Here is a 14738-nt window from a genome sequence, read left to right as displayed (position 1 = left end):
AGAGAGAACCAGACAGGGAACCACAGAGGGAACCAGAGAGGGAACCAGAGAGAGAACCAGAGAGGGAACCAGACAGGGAACCAGAGAGAGAACCAGACAGGGAACCAGAGAGAGAACCAGACAGGGAACCACAGAGAGAACCAGAGAGAGAACCAGAGAGAGAACCAGAGAGGGAACCAGACAGGGAACCCTGAGGTTCTACAGCTGTCTCTTGTCCTCTTGGACCTTGTGCTTCATCGTGACTGAGTCCCAGGACATGTCGATGCTTTTGATTGGTCCAAAGGGGATGAAGGCCTGCCTGATGGTGTCCTCGCCCAGCTCGTAGTAGATGGAGCCCACGTAGACCCGGCACATGATGGCCAAAGCTCTCTGGCGCTGCGCTGCCACCTGGTGGACAGGAGGATCAGAGGGAGCAGGTCAGCATCCACCAAGGCTGCGTTCACCCAGCCTTGGTGGTCTGTCTGCCACCCAGATCCCACTTCTCACAGCAGTCTGAACGTTTCCCATGTTTCACCCAAAAAACCAACCTGTTCACCGTCCAGCTGTGGAGCTAAAGCTAGCAGTAAATCTAAACAACATCTGAAATGATAATAATGAAGTGATGGAAGCAGTCTGAGTCAGTGAACACATCACATCCCAACCCAACCCACCACTGCTGGTCCGACTCCAACAGAACTGGATCAGAACCGGGTCAGAGGCTATAGCCAGTGCTCCACTAAAGGCCGCTGCTGTTAGCGTTCTATCAGCTTCCTTCATCTGCTGACCGTGTTGCTCTCAGCAACTTTAAAACCCTTCCAGAGACGGCAGCCATCTTTACAGTCGCAAACAGAGTGATGCTTGAATGACTAAAGACCATTCTGTCTTTAGTCAAAGACAGAATGGTCTGTCATTCTTTCGTCATTTCGCAAATGACGAAAGAATGACTTCTTTCGTCATTTGCGGTCGGAAACCGTTCACACATAAGTCTGACTGTGTCGCAGTATTTATTATTAGCATGAACCACTACGCAGGAAAGACCGGATTTTTAGAGCTGCTGGAAGAAGGAAACCTGAGAACTGCTGAAAGATTAGATCCTGCCAATAGGCCAACAGAACTGGGCCTGAACAGAACAGAACCATACTCACCGACTGCAGCGGCGACAGAGCATCTCCTAAACCCATGGTCAGAGGAGCCATCTGAGGGAGGAGAACAGACAACCCTTAACTATCACAGAGGAGGTAAAGGGGGCGTGGCCTCTGGGAGTTACCTGCAGGCTGGTGAGCTGCTGCTGCTGCACCAGCGTCTGCTTCACCAGCACGCTCTTGATGCTCTGCTCCATAGCGTACTTTTTAGCCTGCAGGGAGAACCCAGAGAGCATTTAGCGACCAAAACCACAGGTGCTGCTGTTGGTTCTGGTTCTGACCCGTTGCAACAGACTGACCTTCTGCAGCGCCTCCTGCTGGTTGGGGGTAAGCGGAGGCAGGCCCAGCTTAGGGGTGGGGGCGGCGGTCTGTCCGTTCTCCATGATGAGAGGCGCCCCTCCCTGTGAACCAATCAAAACACACCGACTGCTGATGATATCATCGATCAGAGGAGGTTGCAGCTGATGCAGACACTGGTTAACTAACCCACCGGTTAACAGTTCACTAACTTACTGACTTGGACCTGGTTATTTATGAACAGTTCACTGACCTGCTGACTGATTTATTTATCTATGAACAGTTCATTAACTTGGACCTAGTTGTCTATGAACAGTTCACTGACCTGCTGACTCCAACCAGGGTGTTTAACAACAGCTCTCGAAGCTCCAGGCCTGTTAGCATTAGCTTAGCTTTCATCCAGTTCCGGTTCTTACCGCAGAAACCGCCGCAGCCATGCAGCTTTCTTCCGGCTCCGCTGCCGTCCCACTCCGCAATTCTTCGAATTGCTTCTCCGGATCTTTGAAGTTATCTCCGACCGAACCGAACCTAAAACCTGCAGACAGTTCTTCAAGTACTAGCATCTGTACACTGCCCGGAACACAACAACGCTACCCGTGACGTCACTTCCTCTGAGAGGAAATTTCAGAATAAAAGCCCCAATGACTCAGTTTGGTCAGGTATAGCTGAGGTTGGTCCGGCGGTACCAGGGGACCTTATGACGTCACCGTGTTACGTGTCAGCATAGGTAGAAGCTGGAGCTCAAAGAACGTTCTGGAACCAAGAACGTTCATCTGTTAGCTTGTGTTCTGATCTTTTCCGTTATTTATTTGATCAGAGATCTGGAACCGAGCCATCAGAACCAGAACCAACATATACACCTTTATTATCACACATCATTTTACATGTTTACACACAGAGCAGGCCGAGAACTCATCCTTTTAGTTCTCGGATGAGAACTAAAAGGACCACTTTAGTTATGGTTCTGATTAGTTATGGATCAGAACCATAACTAAAGTGGTTCTGATCCACTTTAGTTATGAGCTGGAACCACTCCAGGACTTTACCAGAACCAAACCGTCCAGACGTCTGGTGCTTCTGCGGCTGTGACCCGGATCGGTCCGGATCAGAACAGAATCAACAGGAGGTTCACTTCCAGTTTCCAGTCAAAGGTTCTGCGGCAGGCTGTGGAACACCAGTAGGAGAACGTCCTTTGCAGAACCTTACAAAAACCATACAGAACCTAACAGAACTTTACAGAACCTTGGTCTGTAACTTCTAGAAGTTTCCAGTTCCAGACCTGAACCGGGCCTCTGAACCCGGGTGTCTGGTTCTGGTCTGTTGGAGCAGAGAAGTGTCTAGAGGCTGCAAAACCGTGGTTCTGGAGGGCCCGAGTTGGAAATCCCGCTGTGGGATCGGATGCTGGACCCAGTATAACTCTGGACCAATGGTTTCCCCATCAGAACGGTGCCAGATGTTCTGGTGGAACATTTTCCTCCAGAACCTCCTGCTGAGGTTCTGAGGAAAACACAGAGTCTGGGTTCTACACAGATACACATGGAGAGGTTCTGTTTGGTTCTGATATGTTCTGGATGAGCAGAATGAACCTGGTTCTGGTTCATGTGAAGCTGAGTGGGTTCTGTGGAGCATCAGTAGAGTTCTGATGAAGAACAGCTCAGGTGGGAATGTTCAGAACCCGTGGAACAGATCAGAACCCAACAGAACAGTTTATGGAGGTTCTAGAAGGGCATGCCTCCAGAGATCTGGCGGGCCACCTGCTCCTCTGGGCTCTCCTGGTTCCGGTCCTGGTTCTGGTCCTGGTTCCAGTCCCTCAGACCGTCCGGCAGCGCCGTGTCCTCGTCCTCGCCGCCCGTCCCTTCCACCAGCTCCTCGTATGTCGAGCGCTCCGCAAACGGCCGCCGACCCAGAAGCTCCTCCATGTCCTCTTTGGACAGAACCTCCCGCTGCAGGAGCCGCTGCGCCACCTGCAGGACAGCACAGGAACCACAGTCACAACCAGAACAGGAACCGGAACCACAGCCTCCCACTCCACTGAGCCCAGAGGAACCAGAACCAGCCTGCCTTGCTGGGATTCCACGGGCGACAGACCCGGGCGGACCATGGCGGTACCTTGTCCACCTCGGCCTTCTTGTCGGTCAGCAGCAGCTGGGTTCGGCGGTACGCCTCGCCAATCAGGGTCCGGACCTCGGAATCGATGAGGCGGGCCGTGGCCTCGCTGTACGGCTTCTCCAAAACCATCTCGCCCTGCCGCGGCAGGTCGAAGGACACCTGGCCCACCTTGGGGTTCATCCCGAACTGGACGATCTGTGGGAGGACAGCAGCGAGTCAGACGGACCGGACCCAAGAGGAGTTAGGAGTGTCTGCCAGGTTGAGCAACTCACCTGTGCATAGGCACTCTGTGTGACCTTCCTGAGGTCGTCCTGGGCCCCAGTGGTGACCCGGCCGAAGAAAATCTCCTCTGCAACGCGGCCCCCCAGCGTCATGCACATGCGGTCCAGCAGCTGCTCCTTGGTGTACAGGTACTGCTCCCTGGGGAGGTACTGGGCATAGCCCAGGCCCCGCCCCCTGGGGATGATTGACACCTGCACAGGCAGCAAAGCATTAGAACCCGGCCATGCCAACAGATCCAAACAGATCTATATAGAACCTGACGGACCTTTAGCAGCGGGTCGGCGTGCTCTAGGAACCAGCCAGCCACAGCGTGACCAGCCTCATGGTACGCCACCGTCTTCTTCTCCTCTGGCTGCAGAACCTGGGTCTTCTTCTCCAGACCTCCAGGAGACAGAAAGGTTACAGAACCGGAACCAAAACCTGACACTGCGCTGGCTCTGTTTGGGTCTCACCTCCGATCACCCTCTCGATGGCCTGCTCGAAGTGCTTCTGATTGATGGTATCGGATAGGTGGCGTGCGGCAATCAGTGCCGCCTCGTTGCACACGTTGGCAATGTCGGCGCCTGCCAGGCAGCAATAAGGGACAGACAATCCACACAAATGACCTGAGGCTCAGACACACCCATCACCTGACTGGTCACTCCCATTAGGGGGCATACTACCTGAAAATCCAGGCGTGAGGGCAGCCATCTTCTTGGCCAGAGCATCTTTGTCCAGGTCTGTGCTGAGCTTCAGAGGACGCAGGTGGACCTTAAAAATGGACGCCCGTCCTTTGATGTCAGGAGGACCTGAAAGGAAAGAGAGCTTTGTCTCAGCTCACCTAGCTGATACCTGGCTGATAATTAACCGCCCAGTTGCCCGCTCACCGATGTAGATCTGCCTGTCAAAGCGCCCAGGCCGCAGCAGGGCCGGGTCCAGGATGTCGGGTCGGTTGGTTCCGGCCAGAACCACCACATTGGTGGCAGTGTTGAAGCCTGGGGCACAGAGTGGACAGTGAGGAACGGCCCGGTGGACCCCGTGGTTCTGCGGAAGCGGGACCCACCGTCCATCTCCACCAGTAGCTGGTTCAGGGTGTTCTCCTGTTCGCTCTGGCCTCCAAAGTTGCCGCGGCCGCGCTTCCGGCCCACGGCGTCGATCTCATCGATGAAGAGGATGCAGGGCGCGTTCTTCCGGGCCATGACAAACAGATCCCGAACCTGCATGGAGTGGAACATCAGAGGAACCTCAGAGGAACCGCTCTCCAACCCACTTCCCCGGCGGCACCTTACCCTGGCAGGGCCCACTCCCACAAACATCTCCAGAAACTCGGAGCCGTTCACTGTGATGAAGGGAACGTTGGCCTCGCCTGCTGTTGCCTTGGCCAGCAGTGTCTTCCCGGTTCCTGGGGGTCCGGTCAAGATGGCCCCCTGCCACACAACATAACCGCTGATCCTGGGGCAACCCATCTGTGGCCCCATCCTCCACCAGCCTGAAAGAACCCAACCTCACCCTGATCCCGCCTCACCTTGGGTATCTTGGCACCCAGGTCCTGGTACTGTTTGGGGTTTTTCAGGAAGTTGACGAACTCCATGATCTCCAGCTTAGCCTCCTCACACCCTGCCACGTCTTTGAACTTAACGTCGATCTCATCCTTCAGGATCTTTGCAGTGGTCTCGCTAACGCTGAACAGACCCCCCATGCCGCGGCCCGGCCGGCCCCCACCCGCTGGCCCACGCCGCAGCATGAAGAGCAGGAAGCCGATGATGAGCGCCGTAGGCAGCATGCTGAGCAGGAACGACCTGTGGGGAAGGACCGCAGGGTCAGGGTTGGGGTCGGGGTGTAGGTCAGGTCGCAAGGTCGTGGCTCACCCGTCGCTCTCGGTGGAGTATACCACCGGCAGGCGGTTCTCGCTCTCGATGCCCAGCTCGCTCTGGGCCGTCTCCAGGTTTCTCTCGAAGGTGTCCACGCTGCCAATGTTGAACCAGACGTACTGCTGCAGGTGGAAGCACAGGGGGAGGAGTCAGTGGTGGTGCTGCAGGTACCTGAGGCTTGAGCAGGCCGATGGGACGCACCCCGTCCAGCGGAGCCTTCCCCGGAGAGAACACCACCCTGACATAGCGCTTGTTGACCACCTCCAGCCGCTCCACCTGGTGGGAAATCAGCAGTTAGAGCTGCAGACTGTGAACCAGGGCAGACACAGGTGAATTCCTCACCGCTCCTTTGGACAGGTAGTTGTTGACAAAGTCCTTCCAGGTGACCTCACGACCTCCGTCCCGCAGGAAGAAGTAGTAGGTGATGGCAGTCCAGAACGCCACGCCGGTCAGCAAGTACAAGCGGAACTCCTTGTCGTCCCAAGGGACGTCACCCTGGAGAGAGGAGCAGCTGAGACACCTGGACAGGTAACACCTGGGACCCGCCGTGCCCTGATCAGGTGACTGACCTTCTGCAGGCGGCTGTACCAGTGGTTCTCCTCCTTGCGGCCGCCTCGTTTCCCTCCTCCGGACCCGGATCCTCCGGGCTTCCCGGACGGTTTCTGGGCAGGTTTGGACTCTGAAACGGGTCAGAACCGTTAGTGGGCTGGGCTTTGAGCATGCTTGGTTTGGAGAGTCACTATAAAGTCAGCACATCCATCATCATGGAGGTTTTAGCTCTGATTCATGTAAAGTGGACTAGAACCGGTCCAAACCTGGGTCATTGGTTTACCTGTTGTAAGCCCCGCCCCTAAACCAAAACTCTCAGGTTGTTTCTGATGAAAGAGAACCGTTTTGTAGGTTCTGACCTGAAGGACCACCGTCTGACGGCGCCATCAGAGACCTTGTTCAACAGACAGAGCCGTGGAAGAGGCTCTACAGAGAACTAGAGTCGGTTCTGTAGTTCTCTGACTTATTCACCTGTCTCCAGCTGCGCATGCTCAGACTCACCTGTGTCTTCTTTACCTTTAGCTTCCGGTTCAGAGGTTCTGGCCCGGTTCTGACTCTCTGGGAAATATTTCTCAAATCCTGTAAGGAGAACAAGAACAGTCTGAGCGCACGTTCGTTTCCATGGTGACCACCTCCGTCGTTCTCTGCGGGAACACTTCAACTCAACGATTCAGTTCACCTGAGAGGCCGTGGAGCCATACTTAGAACTCCGACCCGTGTTTGCCAAGATGAGGACAGAACCAGAACCGGGTCCCCACTCACCTTTGGGCGGTTTGGAGCTCAAGATCCTGGAGGCTCCCAGCAGCTCGCTCAGCGGGTCGGGCCCACTCCGCACCCGACCAGAACCGGCTGGAGACACCTGAGAGGGGGAGGAGGGTCCACAGGTTGGCTTAAACAACTTCATGAACACAAGTTCTGGATTCATGGGTTGCGGACCCATTCATTTAGACCAACAGAACTGTTCTGGACAGTGCTGTTTCGGACCAAAGCGCATCTGACCCTCAGAATTTACATCACTCTATGATGAATACGTAATCAATGTCGTCATCAGTAAACCAGGCTCTGACGTCACACGTTTAGAGTTGAAAACAGAGGACACCTGGCTTACGTCACACCTCTGTAGCAGGTGAAAACGTCAGTCAATCCGCTCAGATTACCACGTTTTTGAGTTCGGTTCGGGCTCTGAGCGGCTTCCCGAACCGAACCCAAGCAGAGCGGGTCAAGGTGAGCCTGTCGTTCCACCCCCCACCTACCGTCCTGGTTGGAGCTCCGCAGGGCCGAAGCAGCAGCCGGACCAGGCTCCTGCAGCCCGCAGGCAGCCGTAGGTATCGGTGGGCCATGGCACTGAGGCTGGACGGGGTTCTAAACACGGAGCGGGTCCAAAACAAACGTTCCGTAATCATCCAGCGGCGCCGACATATTTCCTCCACGCCTTCTTCTTCGATTAGAGTTTGGTAAAGATCACCGCGCCGCCTGCAGGCCCTAAAGGGAACAGTGGAGAAGGAGGAAAACCCTCTTCCGCCCTGACTGCCCCTGGAGCCGCCATATTCGTCAGGTAAATCGATGGCGACGTCGATTAAAATGTGTCTAAATGTGTCGGAGTCCAAGTTTAGATCCACCAGACGGATGTCCTGTCTGGGTCACAGACCACAGTTCATCAGCTGTATGTCAGTGAAACAGGTTCCTCAGGAAACTTCTGTCTTCAGCCCACTGTACTGTCTCTTGTTGTTTCATTCAAGTTTTTTTATTATTGAAAAGTAAGCCAGGGGTGTAGATTTCATACATTGGTATGAAAAATAAAAAGAATAGAGAGCAGATATTACAGACATGACAAATTAAACATAGTCAGAGATCTACAACATTCATATGCTTTTACAGCTTTTTTGTTCATACTCTTGGAAATAGTGGATAAACAAAGTTCGAATTCCTTAACCAAAACTGTAAAAAATAAAAATAAAAAGGTGAAAAGGGTGAAGATGATGAAAATTTACATTTTTGAATATGAAATTTGCGAAATATAATAATTAGATTGATTGTCAGTCTTTTGCCTGCATTTGTATTCTTACCATGAAAACCAAAAATAATATGCTCATACCTCAGGGAACATTTAGCATCAATATAACAATTTATAAAAAATTTTGATACGACAATTACAGAATAAAAAACTAATTGTTTCTGGATGCTACAGTTGGGGTTTATTGTTTTCATATATTTCATCATGTATTGATTAGTAGGATAAATTTGATTACAGTTTACAAGAGATCTTTCATTTTGTTGTCTATGAAAAGTTTCTGATGATGAGTCCACCTTCATCAGGGACAGAATTCTTCCAATAGAAAACAGATGAAGGTACAGAAATAATATCTTGTTGAAACAGGGAACGAATAGTTCTGTTATTCTTACAAGTAGAAGAAAAACACACTTTACCAACGATGGAGTCAGTTACATTCAACAAGGCTTTATATTCATCAACATTATTTCTAAAGAGTTCACAATGGCCTCTCCAAATTGTTCTTAGGTGTGAGTGTGTGTGCATGTTTGTTTGTCCTGTCTGTCTCTGTGTTGCCTGCGACAGACTGGTGACCTGACCAGGTGACCTGACCAGGTGACCTGTCCAGGTGACCTGACCAGGTGACCTGACCAGGTGACCTGACCAGGTGACCTGTCCAGGTGACCTGTCCAGGTGACCTGACCAGGTGACCTGTCCAGGTGACCTGTCCAGGTGACCTGTCCAGGTGACCTGACCAGGTGACCTGACCAGGTGACCTGTCCAGGTGACCTGTCCAGGGGACCCCACCTCTCGCCTGGAACGTTAGATGGAGAAGCAGCAGCACCTTCTGACCCCACTAAGGGACAAGGTGTTAGAAAATGGATGGATGGAGTTCACATATTTCATTAGTTACAGCATCAAACACAATATCATACTGTTTAGAAGTTACAGCGAGGTTATACTTGAGTTTGAACTCATAACTGAGTAAACACCCATTTTTGTCAGATGACCCACAGAAGGACTTTTATCGTCAAACCATTTAGGATAAAATAAAGATTTATTTTTTGAAGGATATATTGGTTATTCCAGATGAAGAATTTATGGGGAGAAAAATGATGTTTACATATAAGTACCCATGAAGAAGTGCTTGTTTGTTAAATGCAGAAAGTTTTACTGGTATTTTCTCTATTTTGTAATTACAGAGGAGGAGGAAATTAAGACCCCCTACACTGGAGAAAATGTAATTTGGCAAAGTATTCCAAACGGAGGATGAACTTTTTAGATTCTACTTTAACCAGTTTACTTTGAATGTATTATTTAGAGTTGTGGAATCTAGGAAATCTAACCTCCTTTTTCATAAGAATTTCCCACTGATTTTCTTATAATATATACGATTTTTCCATAAAAAAATTGAATAACATTGGTCAACAGATTTTATAGTTTGGTTGTCTAAATGCAAGGAGAGCGCAGAATAAATGAGCCGTGATATTAGATAACAATACTTGTCCCCTAAGACAAGCTTAATTTAACCGCGAACCAAAAGTAAATCCCCCTGGTTTCCCGCCGCAGGGTGGCGCTGTAGCCCCTTTGTCGGTGCGAGCCGGGGACACCGTGATGGAGTTTGCGGACTGTGTAGAGGAATGAACGGGCTGACTGATCACTGTTTTCCCGCTGAACTTGGACCGTCAGCGGCTTCTTGTTGTTCACATAGTGGAGGGACCGGCGGTACTGAGCTATGAGGTAACGAATCCGCCACTGTCAGCTTCTGACCCGGGTTAAAATCTCGGAGAGCAGCCCGTTGATCCTGTGACAGAGAGGGGGAAGGACAACCGTACCTTGCCGGAGCAACCAGCCAAAGCTACTGGAGCCTAGAGGAAGCTTAGCTTAGCATGTAGCCTGATTAGATTAGCATGTAGTCTGGGTTTGCAACGTACAGCCGCTACTAGCTGCAGAGTTTGTCTCTAATGAGACTCGGTCATATATGATATTGTGGTCATTTGTTACTGTTAAATGTGATGTAAACGGGGCATCTGGAGATACTTGAACCCAAAGGAAGCTGCTGTCTGCGGCAGTACAGCCCGTTAGCTCGGTTAGCATATAAATAGAATTAGCTTATAATTAGCTGGGGTGTTTAGTTCTGAGGAGATAAACACTGTTTGGACCAGTTGCCTTTAAAGTGGTTGATAGTTCTCCTCATGTGATCTGGAGGATTATCAGTTAAAATATGTCCAGCAGAAGGTTGGAGTTACTGAAGGAGCGAAGGGGCAGACATGTTGGAAGTGCAGCTGACAGCAGTTGGGACTCGGTCTAGTCGCCTTCTTCTAGCTCAGAGGTCAGGTGAGCTGTCAAGTGGACTTGTTGGACCTGAATGATGTCATAATGAAGTTCAGGTTGACAGGTCAAGGTTCAGCTTCCTCTGACCAGGTCTTATTGTAATACATATTCTCAGCTGTTTGTTTGGTACCAGAACTGATCCGTTTGTCACCCAAACCCAGTCATGTTAAACTAAAAACCGTTGCTAAACATTAAAATCACCAGCTCTAGAGCAATAGCCTGTGGATCTCTGCGGGTTCTGATCCAACAAGCATCTGACCTCCTTTATAATCCGGTCCAAGCCTTTTTTGGTCTCCAATCAGATTTTTATCTGGGCCCCGAATACCAGTATGTCAACACCAGATAATTCCTCATTCCTAAGCTAGTCAATTTGCATAACAAACCTACAATCATTAGCATCTCTATTATTGCTTCTGATTTTAACTGTACAAGAGTAACAAACTAAAAAATTGATTTGGATTTTAAAATGCAGAGGTACTAAAGTGTGCCATATTATATTATCTGTGTGAAAGTAACATCAGCTAAAAAACAATAAATTTACAGTAATCAAGATTGCAAGGTGACAACCATCAACAGGAAGAGATTAACCATTAGTGTAACAATTATAAAAACAATATGGAAATTGATTTTACATGTATAATAGCAATTAGTTTACTTTATTCAATGTTGTTTTTTCTATCATGCTTGCTTGGTGGTCTTGGGGCCCCTGTGGTGTGGGGGCCTCAGCAGCTGCAGCCCTCAGAGGTCAAAGGTATGTCCCCTCACCTGGACCTGGAGCGACCTGCTGCTTTTCTGCTATACATTTACACCTCCGAGACTTTCTTAGATCATGTATGAGGAAATTAGTTGCCATGTTACCAAGATGTCCTGTTAACCAGCATCAGAACCGACTAGAACCAGCCCAAGTCCAGTTAACAAAGCTGAGGTCCAGGGGCCTCCTATGGCACCTCCTGTTGGGCTCGTTGACTTCCAACGAGGTTCTAATTACAGGAACTAATTGGGCCAGCATAGGGCCCAATTAGTCCGGTTCTGGTCCTCTGGGACAGTGAATGGGAGCAGAACCTGCTGGGTTGTGTGTAACAGTGTGAATATTATGGGATGTTGCAGGAGAGCTGAGCCGGAGCCTCCAGGTGGTCTGGCTGCTGGACTATGCTGTGTTGGTCCACTGGGTGGCGCTTCCTGAGTCGAGCTCACCTCCTCCCTCCTCGACACGCCGCTCAGTCCGTCGCCATGTACGCCACCCGCCTCTACAGCACTGCGGGGGGAGGAGGGGGAGGCGGAGGGGGGCTTAAGCAAGGCAGGAGGGCAGGGCTGGCGGTGCTGGAGGGTCCTCAACCCCACCTCCCCCACCATCTTCACCCACCGCCTCCCCCAACTTACCCTCTCTACCAGGGCCGTCCAGACGCCCACCGAGGACCTCACTTCCACCATCACTACCACCCCCACCATCTGGCTCCACCCCCTCTCCCTCCACATTACCAGCACCATGTGCCGGTCCACTCCTACGGGGGAGGAGCAATGGCTGGTGGTGGCGGCAAGAAGAAGACATGGAACTTCATCCATGAGAAGATGAGCTATGACACGTTTTTCACCATGAAGCGTCTGATTGAACGCTCACGGCAACCCGACGAGGTTCTGCGCTGGGTCACACAGAACCCCGCCAAGATCTCTCACAACCACTATCCCGTCGCCCTGCAGAAGATCGGCCAGCTGCTGCAGGCTACGCCATCGCCGCGAGTTGCTGGGGATGGCGCGGATGGGGAAGCGTCAGAGGCAGACAGGCGGCAGATCCTGGACCAGCCGGATTTCCAGACCCTCTGCAATGCCATTGTCAACGACTGCGCCAAGTTCGACAACTTCAGCATCGTCAACTGCCTGTATGCTGTCGCCTCGCTCGGTAAGGCCTTCACACAGCTCACAGGATCTGCCCCCTGACTCTGACCTCACTGAACCTTTGTACCTCCAGGACTGCCTAGTGACTCCAAGGTGGTGGTGGTCCTGGAGGCGGAATCCCAGTCCAGACTGAGCCAGTTCAACCAGAAGGACGTGTCGATGGTGTTCAGCTCCAGCATGCGGCTGCACCCGGGCAGCCAGCACCCGCTGACTGAGGCCTGCCTCGCCGGCCTGGAGAAGAACCTGGAGCGAGAGCGCCACCCGCAAACGCTGTTCCTGCTGCTCTCTTACTACCGACTCAAATGGCGCTCGCTGCAGATGGCAGAGCCAGCTACAGGGGTTGCCGCTGCTATCAACACGCCTCCGAATCCAGAGCAGCTAGTCACCAACAGGTGAGTCAGGTCTGCGGCTGATACCCGGTCAGTGGACCTCTGAAGACTCTAACGGCTGATACGTGTCCTCAGGAAGATCCTGCGACTTGTCAAGCACACTCTGGCCAGCGTCAGTGGCGTCCGTGACCAGGAGATGGCGCTGTTGGACGAGATGCTGGCAGCCTGTGCTCGAGAGGCCAGTAACAAGAGTCTGGAGCTGATCTTCAGCTCTCACCTGTTCTACCAGAACCGACAGGAGAAGTTCATCAACAGCCTGGCAGGTCGGTTCCCTGAGCAGGTGGACACAGGTGTTCCTGTGTCCACCTGTCCTGATCTAACCTTGCTGTGACTGTCTCCTGCAGAGGAGCTACCCAAGAAGGTGGACAGCATCACGCCATACACCATGGCCCTAATCGCCAAGTACATCGCCCGCCATCGGCTCAGGGAGACCCGGCTTCTCGACACCATTGCCGACTTTCTGATCAGGAAGGCTGAGTACCTGGATAGTAAGGTGAGGATGCCTCTGCCTCACTGTTGGGTTGGGAAATGCGGGCGCGCTCTGACCAACGTCTATCTCATCAGGTAATCCAGAAGCTAGTGTTCCCATTCAGCAGGATGAGTTACCGTCCGTCCGCCGAGCAGCAGTTCTTCTCCCGGCTGGAAGAGGCGGTGGAGCTCAAGGCGCTATGCTCGCCGCTCGCCACCGTCAACATCCTCATGTCCCTGTTCCAGCTTGGCCACTTCCCTGGAACTGTGCTGCACCGAGTCTTTTCCTCTGCCTTCATCAGCAATGTCACAAGTGAGCAAACAGTGAGACCCTTGATACCGCGTCTTACATGGTACCAGAGAGACAGCCAGTAAAACAGTCTGTTAAACCTTAATGGAACCAGTGTAGATGGTCTGAACTGGTTGAACCCTGTGGTAGAATGGTGGTGTGATGCTCCCCCAGTATAACCAGTATCCTCTGCCCTCAGATAGTCCATATGCGCTGATTGTCAGAAGGTACCTGTCTCTTCTGGACGCGGCGGTAGAGTTGGAGTACCGTGACTACGTCGGCCCTCGCCTGCAGGACGCACACAAGGTGCTGATGTTTGACCATGCCCTCACAGCGGACGAGGTCAACCGGAAGTACAGGTGAGACCTGCGTACACCTGGATCAGGCCTTTTCAGGGGGTCCACAACCAAGACCTTGGTCTCAGCATGCAAGGTGGCCCAATCATAGCTGAGCTTTTGGGGCGCATGGCTGGATCAAAGAGGGCAAGGGCTTTAAATGCGAGTCATAAATTTCCTCCACAACCAGGAACAGGCTGGTTCTGCTTTTGGGCCCAGATTGGGTTGATCCGATAGAGTTGAACGAACATCGGAGGTTCTGAGTGTTCCTTAGCTGGTACTAACAGAACCTTTTGAATCTAAAAGAGATGTGTCAGCAGTTAGAACCAGAAGAACTTGCTGGTTCTTTTCGGTCTGACTGGTTCTGTCGGGTTTTCCAGCTATAAAGGTCTGGTGGCTGAAGCTCTGCGCCAACTGCTGGGAGAACATAGCTACAAACAGGACGAGGTGCTGCCCCCTGGATACTACACAGGTACTACACCCAGACCCACATGGCTGTTCAGTACTACACCAGGACTGATGAGGTACTACATTGCCCCCACAGGACTAATTGGGTGCTACAGCGCCCCCACAGGACTAATAGGGTATATGCCACGGACTTCCGTTTTAGCACTTCCGCATTTTTTTTCCACATAGCCTGCTTCCGGTGCACAGGTCACTCTGTGTTAGAGATGGAGTTTTTCACTCGGTCCTTGCTGGATTTGCCCACAGTAACCGTTAACCATTTTAAAAACAAAAAGCAGCAGGAGGATGTAACTTCATAACCTAATTTTCTAAGCAGAATCTCAGAGGGAAAAAAAGAGAAATTACTTTGTGTAACGCAAGAACAGAT

General features: G+C 51.7%; 3 protein-coding genes and 1 long non-coding RNA gene across 7 annotated transcripts in view; 1 reads left to right on the top strand and 3 right to left on the bottom strand.

Annotated features, from left to right (window-relative positions):
* puf60a (poly-U binding splicing factor a) overlaps window positions 1-2356 on the bottom strand; it is a 22808-nt gene extending 20452 nt beyond the window's left edge. Inside the window, exons 1-5 of one of the 2 annotated variants that reach the window (XM_007541190.2) lie at window positions 1835-2356; window positions 1421-1522; window positions 1247-1333; window positions 1125-1175; window positions 226-387 (exon numbers count right to left, since the gene is read on the bottom strand). In XM_007541190.2, the coding sequence (XP_007541252.1) occupies window positions 226-387; window positions 1125-1175; window positions 1247-1333; window positions 1421-1522; window positions 1835-1981 (549 nt within the window). In that variant the 5' untranslated portion in view covers window positions 1982-2356. Of the gene's footprint in view, window positions 1-225; window positions 388-1124; window positions 1176-1246; window positions 1334-1420; window positions 1523-1743 lie in introns of both variants that reach the window. The other variant, XM_007541191.2, reaches the window with a different exon arrangement.
* Window positions 2357-2397: 41 nt separating this feature from the next.
* The window catches only part of LOC107834351 (uncharacterized), a 13721-nt gene continuing 1380 nt past the window's right edge, over window positions 2398-14738 (bottom strand). The window contains exons 2-3 of the long non-coding RNA XR_001660144.1: window positions 12475-12478; window positions 2398-2892 (exon numbers count right to left, since the gene is read on the bottom strand). This is a non-coding gene — a long non-coding RNA (uncharacterized LOC107834351). The remainder of the gene's footprint in view (window positions 2893-12474; window positions 12479-14738) is intronic.
* On the bottom strand, window positions 2890-7641 carry afg3l2 (AFG3-like AAA ATPase 2). Of its 3 annotated transcripts, XR_001660143.1 has the most exons (18): window positions 7462-7641; window positions 6971-7067; window positions 6710-6787; window positions 6229-6338; window positions 6002-6154; window positions 5861-5935; window positions 5657-5781; window positions 5314-5587; window positions 5078-5215; window positions 4852-5005; window positions 4676-4783; window positions 4472-4597; window positions 4262-4372; window positions 4075-4190; window positions 3800-4000; window positions 3480-3722; window positions 3083-3382; window positions 2890-2983 (listed from the first exon to the last, which is right to left on the bottom strand). XR_001660143.1 is itself a non-coding variant. In XM_016665516.1 (17 exons), the coding sequence occupies exons 1-17, from the start codon at window positions 7609-7611 to the stop codon at window positions 3137-3139; spliced, it is 2505 nt and encodes an 834-aa protein (XP_016521002.1). In that variant the 5' UTR covers window positions 7612-7641; the 3' UTR covers window positions 2890-3136. The 3 variants fall into 3 exon arrangements, 2 of the variants coding, with proteins under 2 accessions (XP_016521002.1, XP_007541251.1); XM_016665516.1 differs by having other exon boundaries at window positions 2890-3382; XM_007541189.2 differs by having other exon boundaries at window positions 2890-3382; window positions 3528-3722; window positions 7462-7640.
* Window positions 9776-14738, top strand: part of fastk (Fas-activated serine/threonine kinase) — a 6771-nt gene continuing 1808 nt past the window's right edge. The window contains exons 1-8 of the mRNA XM_007541188.2: window positions 9776-9938; window positions 11640-12429; window positions 12499-12817; window positions 12890-13077; window positions 13159-13307; window positions 13379-13595; window positions 13771-13930; window positions 14287-14378. Coding sequence (XP_007541250.1) covers window positions 11682-12429; window positions 12499-12817; window positions 12890-13077; window positions 13159-13307; window positions 13379-13595; window positions 13771-13930; window positions 14287-14378 — 1873 coding nt within the window. The 5' untranslated portion in view covers window positions 9776-9938; window positions 11640-11681. The remainder of the gene's footprint in view (window positions 9939-11639; window positions 12430-12498; window positions 12818-12889; window positions 13078-13158; window positions 13308-13378; window positions 13596-13770; window positions 13931-14286; window positions 14379-14738) is intronic.

The sequence above is a fragment of the Poecilia formosa genome, unplaced genomic scaffold (assembly GCF_000485575.1).
Source record: "Poecilia formosa unplaced genomic scaffold, Poecilia_formosa-5.1.2 Scaffold593, whole genome shotgun sequence".
NCBI classification, from domain to species: Eukaryota; Metazoa; Chordata; class Actinopteri; order Cyprinodontiformes; family Poeciliidae; genus Poecilia; species Poecilia formosa.
Note: the sequence above shows the minus strand (reverse complement) of the source record. Positions and strands in the feature narration are given on the sequence as shown.

Excerpts from the sequence above, each read along its gene's own strand:
- afg3l2 (XM_016665516.1), bottom strand. The coding sequence starts at position 7,611 with ATGATTACGGAACGTTTGTTTTGGACCCGCTCCGTGTTTAGAACCCCG. Across the intron at positions 5,588-5,656 it reads TACTCCACCGAGAGCGACGG|GTCGTTCCTGCTCAGCATGC; the intron begins GTGAGCCACGAC and ends CCTTCCCCACAG. Across the intron at positions 4,784-4,851 it reads GCTACTGGTGGAGATGGACG|GCTTCAACACTGCCACCAAT; the intron begins GTGGGTCCCGCT and ends TCTGTGCCCCAG.